Raw genomic sequence first — 21307 nt, 5'->3', positions numbered from 1 at the left:
CCCTCTCACTTTGCACACCACCTCGACCAAAACACCCTATATCTGCCACTCTGTCATCAGACACATTCAACAAACCTTCAAAATACTCATTCCATCTCCTTCTCACATCACCGCTACTTGTTATCACCTCCCCATTTACGCCCTTCACTGAAGTTCCCATTTGCTCCCTTGTCTTACGCACCCTATTTACCTCCTTCCAGAACATCTTTTTATTCTCCCTAAAATTTACTGATAGTCTCTCACCCCAACTCTCATTTGCCCTTTTTTTCACCTCTTGCACCTTTCTCTTGACCTCCTGTCTCTTTCTTTTATACTTTTCCCACTCAATTGCATTTTTTTCCCTGCAAAAATCGTCCAAATGCCTCTCTCTTCTCTTTCACTAATACTCTTACTTCTTCATCCCACCACTCACTACCCTTTCTAAACAGCCCACCTCCCACTCTTCTCATGCCACAAGCATCTTTTGCGCAATCCATCACTGATTCCCTAAATACATCCCATTCCTCCCCCACTCCCCTTACTTCCATTGTTGATATAAGTTGATATGTAATTTTCCTTAGTCAGCAAGGTAGCACCAAGAAACAGACGAAGAATGACCCACCTCCTCTGCCTTTGTAAAATGGCACTATGCACTTCACCATCATCCAAACATATATTGAATATCCTTGCCAACCAATCAACAACACAGTCACCCTCTCTTTTTTTATAAATTCCACTGAAATAGCATCCAAACCTGCCACCTAGCTGGATTTATCTTCCACAAAGCTCTGTTTACCTCCTCTCTCTTTACCAAACCATTCTCCCTGACCCTCTCACTTTGCATACTACCCCGACCAAAACAACTTATATCTGCCACCCTATCATGTAACACATTCAACAAACTTTCAAAATTCTCACTTCATCACTACTTATTATTACCTCCCCACTTGCTCCCTTCACTGATGTTCCCATTTGTTCTCGTCTTATGTATGTTCTTTACCTCCTTCCTAGACATCTTTCTATTCTCCCTAAAATTTAATACTCTCTCACTACAACTCTCATTTGCCCTCTTTTCACTTCTTGCACCTTTCTCTTGACCTTCTGATGCTTTCTTTTATACATCTCCCAGTCATTTGCACTACTTTCCGGCAAGTATTCTCCAAATGCCTCACTTTTCATGCACTAACAACCTTACTTCTTCATCCCACCAAACACTGCTCTTTCTAATCTCCCCACCCCCCACCTTTCTCATGCCACTAGCATCTTTTGCACAAGCCATCACTGCTTCCCTAAATACATCCCATTCCTCAACCACTCCCCTCATCATATGCTCTCACCTTATGCCATTCTACACTCAATCTCTCCTGGTACTTCCTCATACAAGTCTCCTTTCCAAGCTCACTTACTCTCACCACTCTCTTCTCCCAAGCATTCTCTCTTCTTTTCTGAAAACCTTTACAAATCTTCACCTTCACCTCCACAAGATAGTGATAAAATTTCCCTCCAGCTGCTCCTCTCAGCATGTTAACATCCAACAGTCTCTCTTTTACATGCCTATCAATTAACACGTAATTCAATAATGTCCTTTGATGATCTCTCCTACTCACATACAAATACTTATGTATATCTCTCTTTTTAAACCATGTATTCCCAATCACCAGTCCTTTTTCAGCACTTAAATCCACAAGCTCTTCACCATTTCCATTTACAACAACAACACTGAACACCCCATGTACACCATGTAAACCATCAATATAACCTGGTCTCAAGCATCTAAGCTGCTAACACAATCACTCAGCTACTCCCAAAACATTTGCCTCTCATGATCTTTCTTTTCATGACCAGGTGCATAGGCACCAATAATCTCACATCTCTCTCCATCCACTTTCAGTTTTACTTTCTTACACTCAATCACATACTCCCACAACTCCTGCTTCAAGAGTATTGCTACTCCTTCCTTAGCTCTTGTCCTCTCACCCACCCCTAAGTGTGTGTGTGTGTGTGTGTGTGTGTGTGTGTGTGTGTGTGTGTGTGTGTGTGTGTGTGTTATTATTGTCTCATGATTTTGTTTTTTTGCAAATTACTCCTAAATGGCCTTAGTGTTAGGGTGGTGGATGGATGGAAACCAATGAGACAGTAAATGCTGACAGTTTACAAATGTTTAAAAGGCTACTTGATGGCATAGAAAGTTCAGAATATTGGGCTGAACATATGTAGAACTCTCTTCCTATGTGTAGAAATGGGTAGTTACTGTTGGGCTGGACGGTTTTGGACATATTCCTTTACTTCTTTTGAAAGTAGTATGAACAATCTTTACCTTCATACAATTTCTACAATTAGGATGCAATATCCCAGCAAAAGAACATGCTGTAAATCCTTGAATTTACTTATTCACAGTGAAAACATTTGATAATCAATCACCTTTAGATAGCAGTGTCATGATATCGCGCAAGATTGGTACCAAAAACATTCGCATAGTATCGAATTGTGCTACAACTTGACATTCACTACCATGTTTGGGAACATGTGGTAAGGGTCCATGGGAGAAGAAAAATATTCAAAATGAAATAACTAATGGAAGTAATCTTTCAAATTACACTCAAAATGTTGTCCAAGTGATGAAAATAATATATATGAACAACACATACAGAAAATAAAAGACAGGCATTTCCCTATTTGTGATATCCACATATGTCCACGACTCTGTAATAACCTAGATAAGGTTTTATCATGTACTGTTTCTGAAAACACAGACCATCATTAGTCCAAACATTAAAAAAAGAACTTACTAAGGAGACCTAAATAGACAAAATACCCATTCTATACGAATAAAATACAATTTACCTTATCACTCATCATAAAAATGATAAAGTTTTTAAATGAAATTCGATCACCTGCCTCGCCTCATCTACCTGAATTGCAAATGCTCTACTGTACCCCCAATTTCTATTACTTTCCTAATATGTAGCCATCTGTATACTGCTGACCTTTTAAGTAAACCTTCTCCAAGGAAACACCCGAATACACGAAGTTAGAACGGTCAAAACTAAAGGAAACAACTGAAGATCTGACCACAGTTTGTGATGCAGATGAAATCACCCATAAAAACTGTGTTTGATGGGAAAATTCATCAGGCTGCAAGTGAATCCCTCAACTGCTTTGTGTTATTTGTCAACCAAAACTAAATCCCTAAGGAATAAATAACCTTAAGAAATTGAGAATAAAAATGTACCTTGAGAAGCACTGTCATATGGACTATACTCTCTCCATCTCCTTATAAATTCAATGGAGTGCTTCCTCCACATAGCTTATTGCATGAAAATAAGAAAAAATAAAAAATAGTGAAAGTCATTGTGATAAAAATTAATCAAGAAATAAATTCAGATTGAACTTCAAACCCAAATGGGAACAGATGTCAGTAAACAAACACACAGGAATAACCCAAGTAACATGGTAATACAGTGAGAAGCTTATCAAGCGAAAGTGTAAAGTTTGTCAAAAGATATTAGGGCTAGATGAATATTGAATTCATACATTGTGTGTTCTACTCAAAGCTATTAAGTGTGGCTTTGAAACAGATATCAATAAATATAAAAGCTTTCGCTGTGGCCACTCCCTTGATGGGGACGTTCCTGCAGGGAACGGGCATCACAGATATACACAGACACACAAAACACAATCACCTGAAATAACACAGAAAGCACTAAACAATTGACCTCTCAACTCAAGTCTTAAACTCCAAACCTCCAGACATACATCTAGCAGAAACTACACTCCCTAAAAAAAACACGAGTCACACTCATCAGCTTATGCTCTGGACATCAACCAATACAGCAACACTACAAATATCGTTTCAACATAACCCAAGGCCCTTCATACCTATGATACAGCTACCATAAAGAAGACATCAAGCACTTACCACTCATTTACCCAGCACTTTCTGCACATACTTGCACACATAACATAACAACGCTTTATGACTTATGGTGCTGACCAGTGGGTTTGGCCAGCTTCCTGAGAGCTGCAAGAGCCTCATACAGAGAGAAGGGGCTCTAGGAGCAGGAAGGTAAACTATGGCATGTGTGTGCGTGTGTATAAAAAGGATGTGGCTTAGAAAGCAGAAGAGGGTGTGTTGAAATGGTTTGAACATATGAAGAGAATGAGTGAGGAAAGGTTGACAAATAGGATATATGTGTCAGGTGGAGGAAACAAGGAGAAGCAGGAGACCAAATTAGAGGTGGAAAGATGGAGTAAAAAAGATTTTGAGCAATTGGGGCCTGAACATGCAGGCAGGTGGAAAGTATGCACAGAATTGAGTGAATTGGAACAATGTGGTATACTGGGCTGGATGTGGAAAGGGAGCTGTGGTTTCGGTGAATTACTCAATAGCTAGAGATTCAGTGTGAATGAATGCTTTTTTTTTTCTCTCTCTTTCTCCCTGGTGCTCTTGCTGGTGGGGGAGGGGGCATGTTATTTCATGTATGGTGGGCTGGCAACGGGAATGGACAAAGGCAACAAGCATGAATATGTACATGTGTATATATGTATATGTCTGTGTATGTATATGTTATGTATACTTTGAAATGTATATGTATGTATATATGCGTGTATGGGCATTTATGTGTATACATGTGTACGTGTATGGATTGGGTCATTCCTCGTCTGTTTCCTTGCACTACCTCACTGATGCGGGAGACGGCAATCAAGTATAATGAAATAAAAAGATATATTACTTATACTATTATACTTTATCGCAGTCTCCCGCTTTAGCGAGGTAGCGCAAGGAAACAGACGAAAGAATGGCCCAACCCACCCACATACACATGCATATACATACACATCCACACATGCACATATACATACCTATACATTTCAACGTATACATATATATACATACACAGACGTATACATATATACACGTGCATGACTTATACTTGCTGCCTTTATTCATTCCCCTTGCCACCCAACCACACATGAAATAACAACCCCCTCCCCCCGCATGTGTGCGAGGTAGCTCTAGGAAAAGACAACAAAGGCCACATTTGTTCACACTCAGTCTCTAGCTGTCATGTATAGTGCACTGAAACCACAACTCCCTTTCCACATCCAGGCCCCACAAAATTTAACATGGTTTACCCCCAGACGCTTCACATGCCCTGGTTCAATCCATTGACAGCACGTCGACCCTGGTGTACCACATCATTTCAATTCAATCTATTCCTTGCACACCTTTCACCCTCCTGCATGTTCAGGCCCCGATCGCTTAAAATCTTTTTCACTACATCCTTCCACCTCCAATTTGGTCTCCAGCTTCTCCTTCTTCCCTCCACCTGACACATATATCCTCTTTGCCAATCTTTCCTCACTCATTTGCTCCATGTATTCAAACCATTTCAACACACCCTCTTCTGCTCTCTCAACCACACTCTTTTTATTACCATACATCTCTCTTACCGTTTCATCATTTACTCGATCAAACCACCTCACACAACATACTGTCCTCAAACATTTCATTTCCAACACATCCACCCTTCTCTGCACAACCCTTTCTGTAGCCCATTCCTCGCAACCATATAATACTATTGGAACCACTATTCCTTCAAACATACCCATTTTTGCTCTTCGAGATAACATCCTCGTCTACCACACATTTTTCAACTCTCCCAGAACCTTTGACCCCTCCCCTACCCTGTGACTCACTTCCGCTTCCATGGTTCCATCTGCTGCTAAGTCCATTGCCAGATATCTAAAACACTTCACTTCCTCCAGCTCTTCTCCATTCAAACTTACCTCCCAATTAACATGTACCTCAACCCTACTGAAACTACTAACCTTGGATTCATTCACACTAACTCTCAACTTTTTTCTTTCAAACACTTTACCAAACTCAGTCATCAACTTCTGCAGTTTCTCATCCATATCAGCCACCAGCGCTGTATCATCAGCGAACAACAAATGACTCACTTCCCAAGCCCTCTCATCCCCAACAGACTTCATACATGCTCGTCTCTCCAAAACTCTTGCATTCACTTCCCTAACCACCCCATCCATTAACAGATTAAACAACCATGGATACATCATGCACCCCTGCCGCAAACCAACATTCACTGGGAACCAATCCCTTTCCTCTCTTCCTACTCATACACATGCCTTACATCCCTGATATGTGCATATGAGTGGATGGGCCATTCTTCATCTGTTTCCTGGTGCTACCTCATTGATGTAAGAGACAAGGATTATATATAATTGGGTGAGAAACTGAAGAAATTGGTGACTGAGTTTGGTAAAGTGTGTGAAAGAAGAAAGCAGAGTAAATGTGACTAAGAACAAGGTTATTAGGTTCAGTAGGGTTTAGGGAGAAGTAAATTGGGAGGTAAGTTTGAACAATGGAAGTAAGGGGAGTGGGGGAGGAATGGGATGTATTTAGGGAATCAGTGATGGATTGCGCAAAAGATGCTTGTGGCATGAGAAGAGTGGGAGGTGGGCTGTTTAGAAAGGGTAGTGAGTGGTGGGATGAAGAAGTAAGAGTATTAGTGAAAGAGAAGAGAGAGGCATTTGGACGATTTTTGCAGGGAAAAAATGCAATTGAGTGGGAGAAGTATAAAAGAAAGAGACAGGAGGTCAAGAGAAAGGTGCAAGAGGTGAAAAAAAGGGCAAATGAGAGTTGGGGTGAGAGACTATCAGTAAATTTTAGGGAGAATAAAAAGATGTTCTGGAAGGAGGTAAATAGGGTGCGTAAGACAAGGGAGCAAATGGGAACTTCAGTAAAGGGCGTAAATGGGGAGGTGATAACAAGTAGTGGTGATGTGAGAAGGAGATGGAATGAGTATTTTGAAGGTTTGTTGAATGTGTCTGATGACAGAGTGGCAGATATAGGGTGTTTGGGTCGAGGTGGTGTGCAAAGTGAGAGGGTTAGGGAAAATGATTTGGTAAACAGAGAAGAGGTAGTAAAAGCTTTGCGGAAGATGAAAGCCGGCAAGGCAGCAGGTTTGGATGGTATTGCAGTGGAATTTATTAAAAAAGGGGGTGACTGTATTGTTGACTGGTTGGTAAGGTTATTTAATGTATGTATGACTCATGGTGAGGTGCCTGAGGATTGGCGGAATGCTTGCATAGTGCCATTGTACAAAGGCAAAGGGGATAAGAGTGAGTGCTCAAATTACAGAGGTATAAGTTTGTTGAGTATTCCTGGTAAATTATATGGGAGGGTATTGATTGAGAGGGTGAAGGCATGTACAGAGCATCAGATTGGGGAAGAGCAGTGTGGTTTCAGAAGTGGTAGAGGATGTGTGGATCAGGTGTTTGCTTTGAAGAATGTATGTGAGAAATACTTAGAAAAGCAAATGGATTTGTATGTAGCATTTATGGATCTGGAGAAGGCATATGATAGGGTTGATAGAGATGCTCTGTGGAAGGTATTAAGAATATATGGTGTGGGAGGCAAGTTGTTAGAAGCAGTGAAAAGTTTTTATCGAGGATGTAAGGCATGTGTACGTGTAGGAAGAGAGGAAAGTGATTGGTTCTCAGTGAATGTAGGTTTGTGGCAGGGGTGTGTGATGTCTCCATGGTTGTTTAATTTGTTTATGGATGGGGTTGTTAGGGAGGTAAATGCAAGAGTTTTGGAAAGAGGGGCAAGTATGAAGTCTGTTGGGGATGAGAGAGCTTGGGAAGTGAGTCAGTTGTTGTTCGCTGATGATACAGCGCTGGTGGCGGATTCATGTGAGAAACTGCAGAAGCTGGTGACGGAGTTTGGTAAAGTGTGTGGAAGAAGAAAGTTAAGAGTAAATGTGAATAAGAGCAAGGTTATTAGGTACAGTAGGGTTGAGGGTCAAGTCAATTGGGAGGTGAGTTTGAATGGTGAGAGGCTGGAGGAAGTGAAGTGTTTTAGATATCTGGGAGTGGATCTGTCAGCGGATGGAACCATGGAAGCGGAAGTGGATCATAGGGTGGGGGAGGGGGCGAAAATTTTGGGAGCCTTGAAAAATGTGTGGAAGTCGAGAACATTATCCCGGAAAGCAAAAATGGGTATGTTTGAAGGAATAGTAGTTCCAACAATGTTGTATGGTTGCGAGGCGTGGGCTATGGATAGAGTTGTGCGCAGGAGGATGGATGTGCTGGAAATGAGATGTTTGAGGACAATGTGTGGTGTGAGGTGGTTTGATCGAGTAAGTAACGTAAGGGTAAGAGAGATGTGTGGAAATAAAAAGAGCGTGGTTGAGAGAGCAGAAGAGGGTGTTTTGAAATGGTTTGGGCACATGGAGAGAATGAGTGAGGAAAGATTGACCAAGAGGATATATGTGTCGGAGGTGGAGGGAACGAGGAGAAGAGGGAGACCAAATTGGAGGTGGAAAGATGGAGTGAAAAGGATTTTGTGTGATCGGGGCCTGAACATGCAGGAGGGTGAAAGGAGGGCAAGGAATAGAGTGAATTGGAGCGATGTGGTATACAGGGGTTGACGTGCTGTCAGTGGATTGAATCAAGGCATGTGAAGCGTCTGGGGTAAACCATGGAAAGCTGTGTAGGTATGTATATTTGCGTGTGTGGACGTGTGTATGTACATGTGTATGGGGGGGGGTTGGGCCATTTCTTTCGTCTGTTTCCTTGCGCTACCTCGCAAACGCGGGAGACAGCGACAAAGTATAAAAAAAAAAAAAAAAAAAAAAAAAAAAAAAAAAAAAGTTTGAATGGAGAAAAACTGGACGAAGTGAAGTGTTTTAGATATCTGGAAATGGATTTAGCAGCAGATGGAACCATGGAAGCAGAAGTGAGTCACAAGGTGGGGGAGGGGGCGAAGGTTCTGGGAGCGTTGAGGAATATGTGGAAGGTGAGAATGTTATCTCGGAGAGCAAAATTGGGTATGTTTGAAGGAACAGTGGTTCCAACAATGTTATATGGTTGCGAGGCAAGGGCTATAGATAGGGCTGTGCGGAGGAAGGTGGATGTGTTGGATATGAAAAGTCTGAGAACAATACATGGTGTGAGGCAGTTTGACTGAGTAAGTAATGAAAGGATAAGGGAGATGTGTGGTAATAAAAAGAGTGTGGTTGAGAGAGCAGAAGAGAGTGTATTGAAATGGTTTAATCATATGGATAGAATGTGTGAGGAAAGACTGACAAAGAAGATATATATGTGTCAGAGGTGGAGGGAACAAGAAGTGGGAGACCAAATTGGAGGTAGAAGGATGGAGTGAAAAAGATTTTCAGTGATCAGGGCCTGAACATGCAGGACGGTGAAAGGCGTGCAAGGAATAGAGTGAATTGGAATGATGTGGTATACTGGGGTCAACGTGCTGTCAATGGATTGAACCAGGGCATGTGAAGCATCTGGGGTAAACCATGGAAAGTTTTGTTGGGCCTCGATGTGGAAAGGGAGCTGTGGTTTTGGTGCATTATACATGACAGCTTGAGACTGAGTGTGAATGAATGTGGCCTTTGTTGTCTTTTCCTAGTGCTACCTCATGCACATGCGGGGGGAGGGGGGGGTTGTTATTTCATGTGCGATGGGAATGAATATGCAGCAAGTATGAATTATGTACATGTGTATATCTGTATATGTCTGTGTATGTATATATATATATATATATATATATGTATACGTTGAAATGTATAGGTATGTATGTGTGTGTGTGTGGATGTGTATGTATATGCATGTGTATGTGGGTGGGTTGGGACATTCTTTTGTCTGTTTCCTTGCGCTACCTCACTAATGCAGGAGACAGCGACAAAGTATATGTGTATATGAGAGGATGGGCCATTCTTTGTCTGTTTCCTCATGCTACCTCACTGAAGAGAGAAATAGCGATTATGATGATAAAAAAATAAAAATGAAAGAACAAACATTGGTGGGTTTTCTGTATATGTTCTTAATGCTACCTCGCTAAAGCGGGAAATGGCGAATAGTTTGAAAGAAGAAAGAAAGAAGAAGGATCATGCCATGTAAATATGGTAATATTCAATTATTTTCCACTTCCATAGTAAAGTTGACAGAGTACTAAATTGTTAAGAAAGAAATGTTTGTAAATTTTTGTTTGTTGGCTCACACAAAAAAACATCATTTACATACCAGAAGCAAATTACCTTAAGAGTGTAAGATATCCCTAGTAATATCATTCCATGCAAAGATCTATATCAATATATATGTATGTCAAAACCATTTCAACACAACCTCTTCTGCTCTCTTAATCACACTCTTTTTATTGCCACACATCTCTCTTACCCTTTCATTACTTAATCAAACCACCTCACACCACATACTGTCCTCAAACATTTCATTTCCAACACATTCACCCTCCTCTGCACAACCCTATCTATAGCCCATGCCTCACAACCATATAACATTGTTGGAACTACTATTCCTTCAAACATACCCATTTTTGCTCTCCAAGATAATGTTCTCTCCACACATTCTTCATAACTCCCTGAACCTTTGCCCCTCCCCCACCCTGTGACTCACTTCCGCTTCTATGGTTCCACCTGCTACTAATTCCACTGCCAGATAATCAAAACACTTCACTTCCTCCAATCTTTCTCCTTTCAAACTTACATCCCAGTTAACTTGCCCCTAAATCCTACTGAACCTAATAACCTTGCTCTCATTCACATTTACTCTCAACTTTCTCCTTTCACACACTCTTCCAAACTCAGTCACCAACTTCTGCAGTTTCTAACATGAATCAGCCACTAGAGCTGTATCATTGGTGAACAACTGACCCGCTTCCCAGGCCCTCTCATCCCCAACAGACTGCATATTAGCCCCTCCCTCCAAAGCTCTTGCATTTACCTTCCTAACCACCCTATCCATTAATAAATTAAACAACCATGGGGACAGCACATAACCCTGCCACAAACTGACATTTGCTGGGAACCAATCACTCTCCTCTTTCCCTACTTGTATGCATTCATTACATCCCTAGTAAAAACTTTTCACTGCTTCTAGCAACTTACCTCCCACAACATATACTGTTACGACCTTCAAAAAAGCATCTCTATCAACTCTATCATATGCCTTCTCAAGATCCATAAATGCTACATACAAATCCTTCTGTTTTTCTAAGTACTTCCAACACACATTCTTCAAAGCAAACATCTGATCCACATATCGTCTACTACTTCTGAATCCACACTGCTCTTGCCCAATCTAATGCTCAGTACATGCCTTCACCCTCTCATTCAATACCCTCTCATATAATTTTCCAAGAATACTCAACAAACTTATGTCTCAGTAGTTTGAACAGTCACCTTTATCCCTTTGCCTTTGTACAATGGCACTAAGCATGCATTCTGCCAATCCTCAGGCACTTCACCATCATCCAAACATACACTGAACATCCTTACCAACCAATCAACAACACAGTCACACCCTTTCTTAATGAATTCAACTGCAATATCATCCAAATCCACTGCCTTGCTGGATTTCATCTTCCACAAAGCTTTCACTACCCTTCTTTCTTAACCAAACCATTCTCCCTGACCCTCTCACTTCACATACCACCCCGACCAAAATACCCAATATATGCCACTCTATCATCAAACCCATTCAACAAACTTTCAAAACAATCACTCCATCCCTCTCCTTCCAACTTCATCACTACCTGTTATTACTTCCCCACTTGCCCCCCTTCAACCAATGTTCCCATTTCTTCTCATCTTATGCACATCATTTACCTCCTTCCAAAACATCATTCTGTTCTTCCGAAAGTTTAATGATACTCTCTCACCCCAACTCTCATTAGCCCTCTTTTTCAACCTTTGCATCTTTCTCTTGACCTCCTGCCACTTTCTTTTATACATATCCCAGTCATTTGCACTCCTTCCTTGCAAGTACTGTCCAAATGCCTCTCTTTTCTCTTTCACTAACAACATTACTTCTTCATACCATCACTCACTACCCTTTCTAATCTGCCCACCTCCCACCTTTCTCATGCCACATGCATCTTTTACGCAAGTTATCACTGCTTCCCTAAATGCATCCTATTCCTCACCCATTCCCCACATCATTTGCTCTCACCTTTTGTCATTCTATAATCAATGTTTCAATATATTATCAGTAATTCCAATATCCCCTGATTCCATTTCTGTGTCCAAATTTGTTATACATTTGTTCCATATCCATTTCCTTTCTTCCAAATCAATCACATATGAGTTCCTTCTTTGTGCTGAGTTCAAAATAACATTCACTTATCAAAATACTAGTAAACTTCTGGATGTCTGAAATACATGTATCTTTTACACAATATTTTTTTGCAAAATTGCTTACATTCTATATTGTTTTACTGAATACCAGAGAGAGAGAGAGAGAGAGAGAGAGAGAGAGAGAGAGAGAGAGAGAGGAGAGGAGAGGAGAGGAGAGGAGAGGAGAGGAGAGGAGAGGAGAGAGAGGAGAGGAGAGAGAGGAGACGAGAGAGAGAGAGGAGAGAGAGAGGAGAGAGAGAGGAGAGGAGAGAGAGGAGAGGAGAGAGAGAAAGGAGAGAGAGAGAGGAGAGAGAGAGGAGAGAGAGAGGAGAGAGAGAGGAGAGAGAGAGGAGAGAGGAGAGGAGAGGAGAGAGCAATGTAGTGTAATTCAATCTCACCTGTCTGAATGAATAATTATACTGATAGCTTCAAACAGCACAGCATTTTTTGCATTGGAGTGTTGAACCTGGAAAAACAGAAATATCTATAGTACTGGGTACTCACAAAGCATTATCATCAGCAGTCAATCAAACTCTGAATTCAACATAACTTCATGCACTTACCATACATCATGAAGTAAATGCTACTCTTTTAATCAACTATATCCTCCTTCTTTCAACTATTTAAAAGCATTAAGCACTTGAAACTTCATTCTGAAAACATTACATTTTCGAATTTTCATTTATTGGTAGCTGAGATGGTATGGGCAATGATTGCCCTAATCAAGGCAATTTCATACCCACTACATATACAAAAATATTTTCCCCATCGTAGATGTTCTCTATCTACACATTTTTTCATAAACGCTTGTCATTTCCTGTGTAAGCATGGTTGTGCAATGAAAAGATGGCAAAGCCCTAGGGGGAAAAACTTCAATTGGCTCCTTTCTGTGTTGTTTCTTTTGGAAAGTAATGAAGGAGGGGAGGGTTTCCAGCCGCACGTTCCTGCCCTTCTTAGTTGCCTTCCATGATGCGCAGGGAATATGTGAGCAGTATTCTTTCTCCTCTATATGTAATTAGTATAACTGTGCACATGGTGTATATAGTTTTGTGGATGGAAATGGTGAAGAGTTTATGGGGTTTTATGCAGAAAAAGACTGGTGACTGGAAATAACTGGTTTAAAAAGAGATATACACAAGTTATGTATGAGAGTAAAAGTGATGGTCAATGGGCATTACTAGGTAATGTATTAATTGACAGGCGTGTAAAAGAAAGACATTTGGATGTAAAGGTGCTGACATGGGCAGCTGGTGGGATGTCTCATCACTGTCTTGTGGAGGCAAGGGTGAAGATTTGTAGAGATTTTCGAAAAAGGTGACAATGTTGGGGAGAAGAGAGTGGTGAGACTAAGTGAGCTTGGAAAGGAGACTTGTGTGAAGAAATACAAGGAGAGATTGAGTGTAGAATATAAAAAGGTGAGGGCAAATGACATATGGAGAGTTGGTGAGGAATGGGAGGTATTTAGGGAAGCAGTGATGACATGTGCAAGAGATACATGTGGCAGGTAGTGATGGAGTCAGGAGGAGATGGAGCGAGTATTTTGGAGAATTGTTAAATATGTCTAATGATAAAGAGTGGCAGATGTAGGGTGTTTTGGTCAGGGTGATGTGCAAAGTGAGAAAGTCAGGGAGAGTGGTTTGAAGAGAGATGTGGTGATGAAATCCTTGTGGATGATATAATCTGGCATGGCGGCAGGAGTCTCCGGTAATGCAGCTGAATTTATTAAGAAAGGAGGGTGCCTGTGTTGTTTACTGGTTGGTAAGGATCTATCCATCTATATCTTTGATGCCTGTTCCCTTCTAAAACTCTCTTAAGGGGGTGGCCATGGCAACAGTCTCTCCATAACTAGTGAACTCCACTGCAGCTTCTTAGCCTTTAGCATTTCACCATTTAACAGGCCACTGGCAGAGGGCAAGTATAGCACGGTGTTTGTAATACTCCTACCAACTACTTGTGCCTAACACTTCAGCCCAATATCTATTACACACGATAAAACATAGTAAAGAAAACATTTATCATAAGAAAAATGCATTCTCCAGTGTAGCTACAATAAAAAAATAAAAGCATGCACAGTGGCAACTCAATTGTCAATCAGACAGTAGTCCAGCACTTATTTGTGCATTTTGCTGATATACCTATAAAACTTTTACATACTATGTGAATGAAAGCAGAGGATGAAATATAAATGAGAAGTAGAGTTTAAAAGTATTGTGAATCCACAGACTTCAGGGAGAATAAGATTTTTGGAATGGAATTAACAGTGTGAGGTGAGCAAGAGAGAGGAGCATATGGGGAAGCAGTAGTGATGAGGTGAAGAGGAAATGGAGAGAGTATTTTGAAAGACTGTTGAATGTGCTTGATGGCAGGACGACAAAAGTAAGGTGTTTCAGTAGGGGAGGTGTGTGAGGTAGTCACAGAAAGTGGTTGGATGAAGAGGGAAGAAATGCTGAAAGACTTACATAAGATGAAATGAGACAAGGTTGATGGAGTGGGTGGCACTGCAGTTGAATTTCTGAAGAATTGGGGATATGGGGATAACTGTTTTGTTGGTGGGTTCACTTGAGTTTTCAATGTATATATAAATCATATGTATGGTGTCTGAGGACTGCAGGAATGCATATATAGCGACAATGTATAAAGGCAAGAGGGACAAAAGGTGAATGTTTGAACTTCAGAGGAATAAGTTTGTTGAGTGTACTGGGTGAGTGGTATGGGCGAGTCGTGACTTAAGATGATGAAAACATGTACAGAGCAAAAGACCGGGATAAAACAATGCGTTTTCAAGAGTAGCAGAGGATGTGTGGATAAGGTGTCAGCTTTGAAGAATGTATGTGAGAAATACTTTGTGAAATAGAAGGATATGTATGTAGCATTTACGCATCTACAAGAAACATATGATAGGGTTGATAGAACTGCCTTGTGAAAGATCTTACAAATATGGTGTAGAAGTAAAGCTACTGAAAACAATGAGATTCTTATATTAAGGGTACAAGGCAAGTGTAAAACTCTATTCCTTACACACCTCTCACCCTCCTGCATGTTCAGGCCCCAAACATTCAAAGCATCTTTCACTTCTTTCTTCAATCTCCTCCCAGCTGGTTTTCCCCTTTTCCTTGTTCCTTCTACTTCCAACATGTACACCTTCTTAGTTATCCTCTCCATGTATTCAGATAATTTTAGCTCATCCTTTTCAGTTCTCTCACACTTACTTCTCTTACTACTATAACTCTCTCTTATTTTATCATTTCTTAATCCATCTACATTCCTCGCACAAAATACTGTCCTCAAACCTTTCATTTCCAACTCCCATCAACTCTATTCTCTACATCTTTATCTAAAGCCCACAACTCATCCATACAACACCAGTATGACTACTATACCACCAATAATACCCTTCTTTGCTCTTAAAAACAGTGACTTATCTTTCCATACATTCCTCAATCACCAAGGACCTTTGCCCCTTCACCAACCCTACTGCTCACTGCAGCTCCCATGGTTCCATTCACTGCCATACTCACTCCTAAGTATCTGAAACACTCCACTACCTCGAAGTTTTCTTCACTCAAAATCACGCTCCAAATAACTTGTTTCTTATTCACTACTACAACCAAAAACCTTCATTCTATTCATATCTACTTTCAACTTTTTCTTCTCGCTCCCAAACTCTGGCATTATCTCCTGTGGTTTCTCACTTGTATCTACCACCAGCATTGCATCATTAACAAACAATAACTGATTCACCTCCCAGGCCTGTCCATCCCAGAAAGACTGCATATCAGCTATTCTCTCCAAGACTTGCATTCACCTCCCTCATGACTCCATCTACATATAAACCAAATGGCTATGGTGATAACACACGCCCCTGTCACAGACCCATCCTCACTTGGAGCAACTTACCCTCCTCCCTTCCTTGTAGCACACACTGCTACTGGCATTTTCCTCCACTACACATATTCATAACATCTTTCACAGAGCATCTCTATAATGACCTTTCTCCAAATCCATAAATAACGCATGTAAGTCCTTCTGTTTCTTTTCGTATTTCCGACACATATTCTTCAAAGCAAAAACCTAATCCACACATCCTCTATCACTTTGAAAGCCATAATGATCCTACTCAATCTATATGAGTGTATCCAAGCCTTAGCTAGGTAACTATTTATTGATCAACCCTAAGGAGAGGATGAATGTTTGGCCTATGGGCAGAATGCCCAGCTTGTGATTCCAACCCAGGCAGGCTTGTGCAAGACTAGTTACTCTTTCCTCTACTACAGATAATACCTATACTAAAGACGTTTGCCTACATAATGGAAAACCATCAACCACATACTCAAGCTATTCTGAGTTTGTTCACAAAGGCAAAGGAGGTTTAGCTTCTAAGATGAATGTGTAATGTACTATCATCTATACCATGGGAAGATATTCTGCTAATTCTTTTTGATTTAGGTAAAACTTAGGTAATCCTACTGAAATGACAACATCCTACTTCTATTATAAATCTATCTATCTCATATACCTTTTTAGATTTTGGTGGCTCCTGAGCCTTATTAAGGATGGTGTCAAGGCATTCATTAAGTCGACCTCTGACACCAGGGTCCTCTGGCGGTGGATAGTGTTGAAGAAGCCGCAAGAGCTTCACTGAAAGCCATGGGGCTGGAACAAAGTAGTAGGTATAATCTTGAAGGTCTGTGTAACTTGCTGTTACTATCTGTAAGGAAAAAGATATACTTACATTCAGTGAAAGTTGTGTGGTAAGTGCATTACAATACACAAATTCATGCCATTTTTAAAGATAAACGTCATTCCCTGCAAATGATGAATAAAAAAGCAATTTTGTCCTGTGTTAAATATATAAGAAATGTATATAAAACAATCATGCTAACAGAGCAGTGCTGTCTATAATATCTATCATCAGTAACTTCTTTTCCAATCATCAAGGAGAGGATCAGACACATACAGCCCCTGAACTCATTCAAATGCATCCTCAATCCATGCCTAGTGAATTTAAAATATGGACTTCTACACATATATAAATACTTACTTTTTCATTCTGCATGCTATGCTGACTTATCAAGAGAAACAAGTCTCCATTCACACCATTTCCATACATGGGTGCCATTATTACAGCTTATCCCAAAGGAATCTTCTAACATCTTCAGCCGAGACATCCATATCCCTTATCAGTTCTCCTTTTTCATCAATCCATCTCTTCTAAGGTCTATCTCTCCATCTAGGACTCTAGCTACTCTATATTTTTCTGACCAACATATGTTGTGCTGCATGTTTTAGCAGCCATACCATCCTAAAAGAATTTCATCCATGTACCTTAATAATGATTTCTTTAAGCCAAAGATACTTCTCAAGTCAATCTTTATGCTATCTAAATATTTTCATACTTGTTTGCAGTTTCCCACATAACAAGGCAGTGCTAGGAACAAACAAAGTATTCATTTACTTACATCTACTCTGAACTTGTCATTTATAATGCACTGAAACCAACACCTCCACAACCAAGCCAAAGAGACCTTTCTGAAGTTTCCCCTGACTACTTTATAGGCCCTTTTTCAGCCCATTGATCACCTTCAGTATATTACATCAATCCAAGTTGGTCTATCCATACATGCCTCGTGCCCTCTTGAAAATGCATGCCCCGATCACTCAAAGCATCTTTCCTCCATCCTTCCACTTCTTCCTTGGTTCCCCCTTTTCCTTGTTTCCCCCACTTCCAACATTATATTCTCTTAGTCCACCTCTCCATGCTCACCCTTTCCTTGTGTTCAAACCATTTCAGGACACTCTCTTCAGCTCTATTATAAATAATCTTGTTACTACAACACCCTTCTCTTACATTATCCTTTCTAATTAAATCAATCCTCCTCACATCACATAGTGCCCTCACACATCCACCCTCACCTGTACTTTCTTATCTTAGGCCCATGCCTCACATCAACACAACACCGTTAAGACTACTATACCATTAATCACACCCATCTTTGCCCTCATAAACGGTGACCTCTCTTTCTTAACAATCCTTCTGAACAGGACGTTAGCCCACTCACCCACCCTACGGCCTACTCCAATGCTTCCACCCAATGATGGCTCCACTCTCTGTAAGTATCTAAAACACTGCACTTCCTCCACGTTACCTTTAATCAACTCACAGAAAAAATAATCATTTTTTTTCACTGCCATTAACACCCAACCTTTTCCTTCAACAAACTCTCCTAAACTCAGAAACCAGCTTCTGCAGTTTCTTAACTCAAATCTGCCATCAATACAATGACATCAGCAAAAAGCAACTATCTCCCCCTAACATACTGCAGATCTGACCATGTCCCCCAAATTCTAAATTAACATCCCTAACCATTTAATTCATAAACAGCCACAGTAACATCACACACCCTGCTGTCTCCCTGTTCATAAGCATAACCTGCTGTCTCCCTATTCACAAGCATGCCATATTCTTAACATACAAACTCTTAACTGCCTCCAAAAGCTTTCCTCCCTCACCATATTTTTGTAACACTTTCAACAAGATAACTCTACAAACAGATACAATCTTTCTTCAAGTATTTCTCTCATCAAAAGCAAATATCTGATTCACACATCCTCTACCACTCATAAAGCCATGCTATATTGCTCCTCCCCAAAGTGATCCTCCATGCATACCACTAGCCTCTTAATCACCACTTTCCCTTACACATTACCATATAACCTCATACATCCATTATTCGAATATTCACATCTGTTCCACTTGCCTTTATACAATGGCAACACAAGCATTCTGTCAAGTCCTCAAGCACCTCACCTTGAGCCACACACAAAGAAAATCCTAACTAACCAATCACCAACAATGCCCTCCAACCTTTTCCTGAGAAATTCAACTGCAATCCCATTCACTCCAGCTGCTTTGCCACATTTCATATCACGTAAGGTATTGACCAACTATTCTTTTTTCACCATACCACTTGCCATGACTATTTCACCTTGCATACCTCCACATTCCAAACAACCCACACCTGCTACCCTGAACCAGGGGAATATGAAAAAGCCAGGAGATACCGCGAAAGGTCTGTGGGGCCTGGTTGTAGATAGAGGGCGGCGGTGTTGGTACAATATGCATGACAGCTAGAGAATGGATGTGAGCAAGTGCAGCTATTCTTCATCTGTTTCTGGCATTACCTCACTAGCATGTTTGGAAAAAGAGAACAAGAAAAAAGAAAAAGTAATTCCAACCATAAAAAGTTATCTAGTTCTATTGGTTACTTTTTTCCTACCCTATCCTATATAAAATACATTATGGTAAGGACAAATATTCATGTGAGCATTTTTGTAAACTTTAAACCTATGTTTTTTCCATTCAAAAAAAGCTTTCAATGCAATTCTAATTTTCCTCCCTTCCATGACTACTTTCAACTTCTCAGATATGCCAAAAGTGGAAGCTACCTTCCCAAAATCATAGGTTCTGACATACAGGCCAGATTAGGTCAACAAAATAAGACTCTCAGTCTAAGAGGAAATTTGATAAGAGAGGTTCTAAGCGTTTTGAATATAAATAGAGGTTGCTCCTCAACAATCTCAAGTGAATGCAACCAATTCTCTGACAGATTTAACAGGGAATTAGGATTTAGCCAAAAATAAGGCTACAAGTTCAAAGAATAGACCAAAATGCATGTACTGTATCCACTATTTATTCTTCCTTTAATGTTATTCATCTAATTTTTTATTAAACACATTGATTTCAAGTCAACTCGGGAAAAATAATTAAAAAGGAAACGTTCTTAACGTGTCAAGACACAGCATGTACCTCCTTGACTCTTCTCCCAGTAGTAAGGTCTATCATGAAAAGAGGTTTCAAAATGAGGCACTTGGCCACTATAACACTAGAAAAATTTTTATAGTGTAGTAAGTCTCAAACTTTTGACAACTCCCACTCCAGTTGCAGCAAGAAGGCAACTGCACTATTGAATACTCTCCACAATTACAATTGTACAAAACTGAAAAAAATTTCCAAACTCCAGTTTTGATGTTCAACCCTTACACCACGGTCAAAACAACCCAGAAAACTTGAATAACCAGCAAAGTGGAACTGGAAATACAGAAAGCTGAAAAAGTTCCTGGCACCAAGGATGTCTCTCCTAATCTGAACAAGTCACTAAATCCTGTTAATCAAACAGAAGAATTCTTCCCATAGGCTGCTAAGGGAAAGAGAAAAAGTTATTTAAAAGTTTAATTCACACTCAGGGCATCTGTTGCTACTACCACAGGACAATATAGCATATGCCTTGGTGTTGAAGAGGTCCAATCCTAATGAAATGACCAAGTGAAAGCCTTTCTCCCAAAGAACATCATGTTATCATGGAAATCAATCTTGAAATAGCATTAGCTCATGCATAATTTACAAGGTGCTAGGAGAAACTAGATTTTTGACAATGTTTGGGCTTTCTGTTTTCTCCAAAAAAAAAAAAAAAATAAAGGGATCAGCAGGAGCCATGTTCATCAGGCAATAGACTGTCAGTACTGTTCATGAGAACACAAAATCCTGCACCTGAGATACATGATTGTTCAGTAGAAGATATATAAACTGCACCTACTTTATGAGTTAAGCAGATAAAGAATGTCAGGTGGACACAAGATACTATAATCAATCATCAATAACAAAGGATATTCTGTACAAATCAAAACCTTTGACTACGAATCATGGTAAAAAGTTATGGAAATTGCTGGAAATAAATATCCTGCTGCTAAACATGAAAGATTGCGTTATACTTCATTATATCATTATTTCTTTTGGCCTACAGATATTACATTTAACAACACTATAATGAATGGAGCATACTACTTTCAGATCCAAACTCAAAAGTTTTTATACATATATTAATTTTTTTTTTTTTTTTTTGTCGGTCTCCTGCGTTTGCGAGGTAGCGCACGGAAACAGAGGAAAGAAATGGCCCAAACCACCCCCATACACATGTATATACATACGTCCACACACGCAAATATACATACCTACACAGCCTTCCATGGTTTACCCCAGACGCTTCACATGCCATGATTCAATCCACTGACAGCACGTCAACCCCCGTATACCACATCGATCCAATTCACTCTATTCCTTGCCCTCCTGCATGTTCAGGCCCCGATCACATAAAATCTTT

At 40.2% G+C, this 21307-nt stretch overlaps 1 protein-coding gene across 3 annotated transcripts in view; it reads right to left on the bottom strand.

Moving 5' to 3' along the window:
* Window positions 1-21307, bottom strand: part of AP-2alpha (adaptor protein complex 2, subunit alpha) — a 170495-nt gene that overhangs the window by 114688 nt on the left and 34500 nt on the right. For all 3 annotated transcript variants that reach the window (XM_071675042.1, XM_071675044.1, XM_071675043.1), the window contains exons 6-7: window positions 16666-16857; window positions 12548-12615 (exon numbers count right to left, since the gene is read on the bottom strand). In XM_071675042.1, coding sequence (XP_071531143.1) covers window positions 12548-12615; window positions 16666-16857 — 260 coding nt within the window. The remainder of the gene's footprint in view (window positions 1-12547; window positions 12616-16665; window positions 16858-21307) is intronic.

Source organism: Panulirus ornatus, chromosome 20, assembly GCF_036320965.1.
Source record: "Panulirus ornatus isolate Po-2019 chromosome 20, ASM3632096v1, whole genome shotgun sequence".
Taxonomy (NCBI): Eukaryota; Metazoa; Arthropoda; class Malacostraca; order Decapoda; family Palinuridae; genus Panulirus; species Panulirus ornatus.
This window is presented reverse-complemented; position numbering and strand designations above follow the sequence as displayed.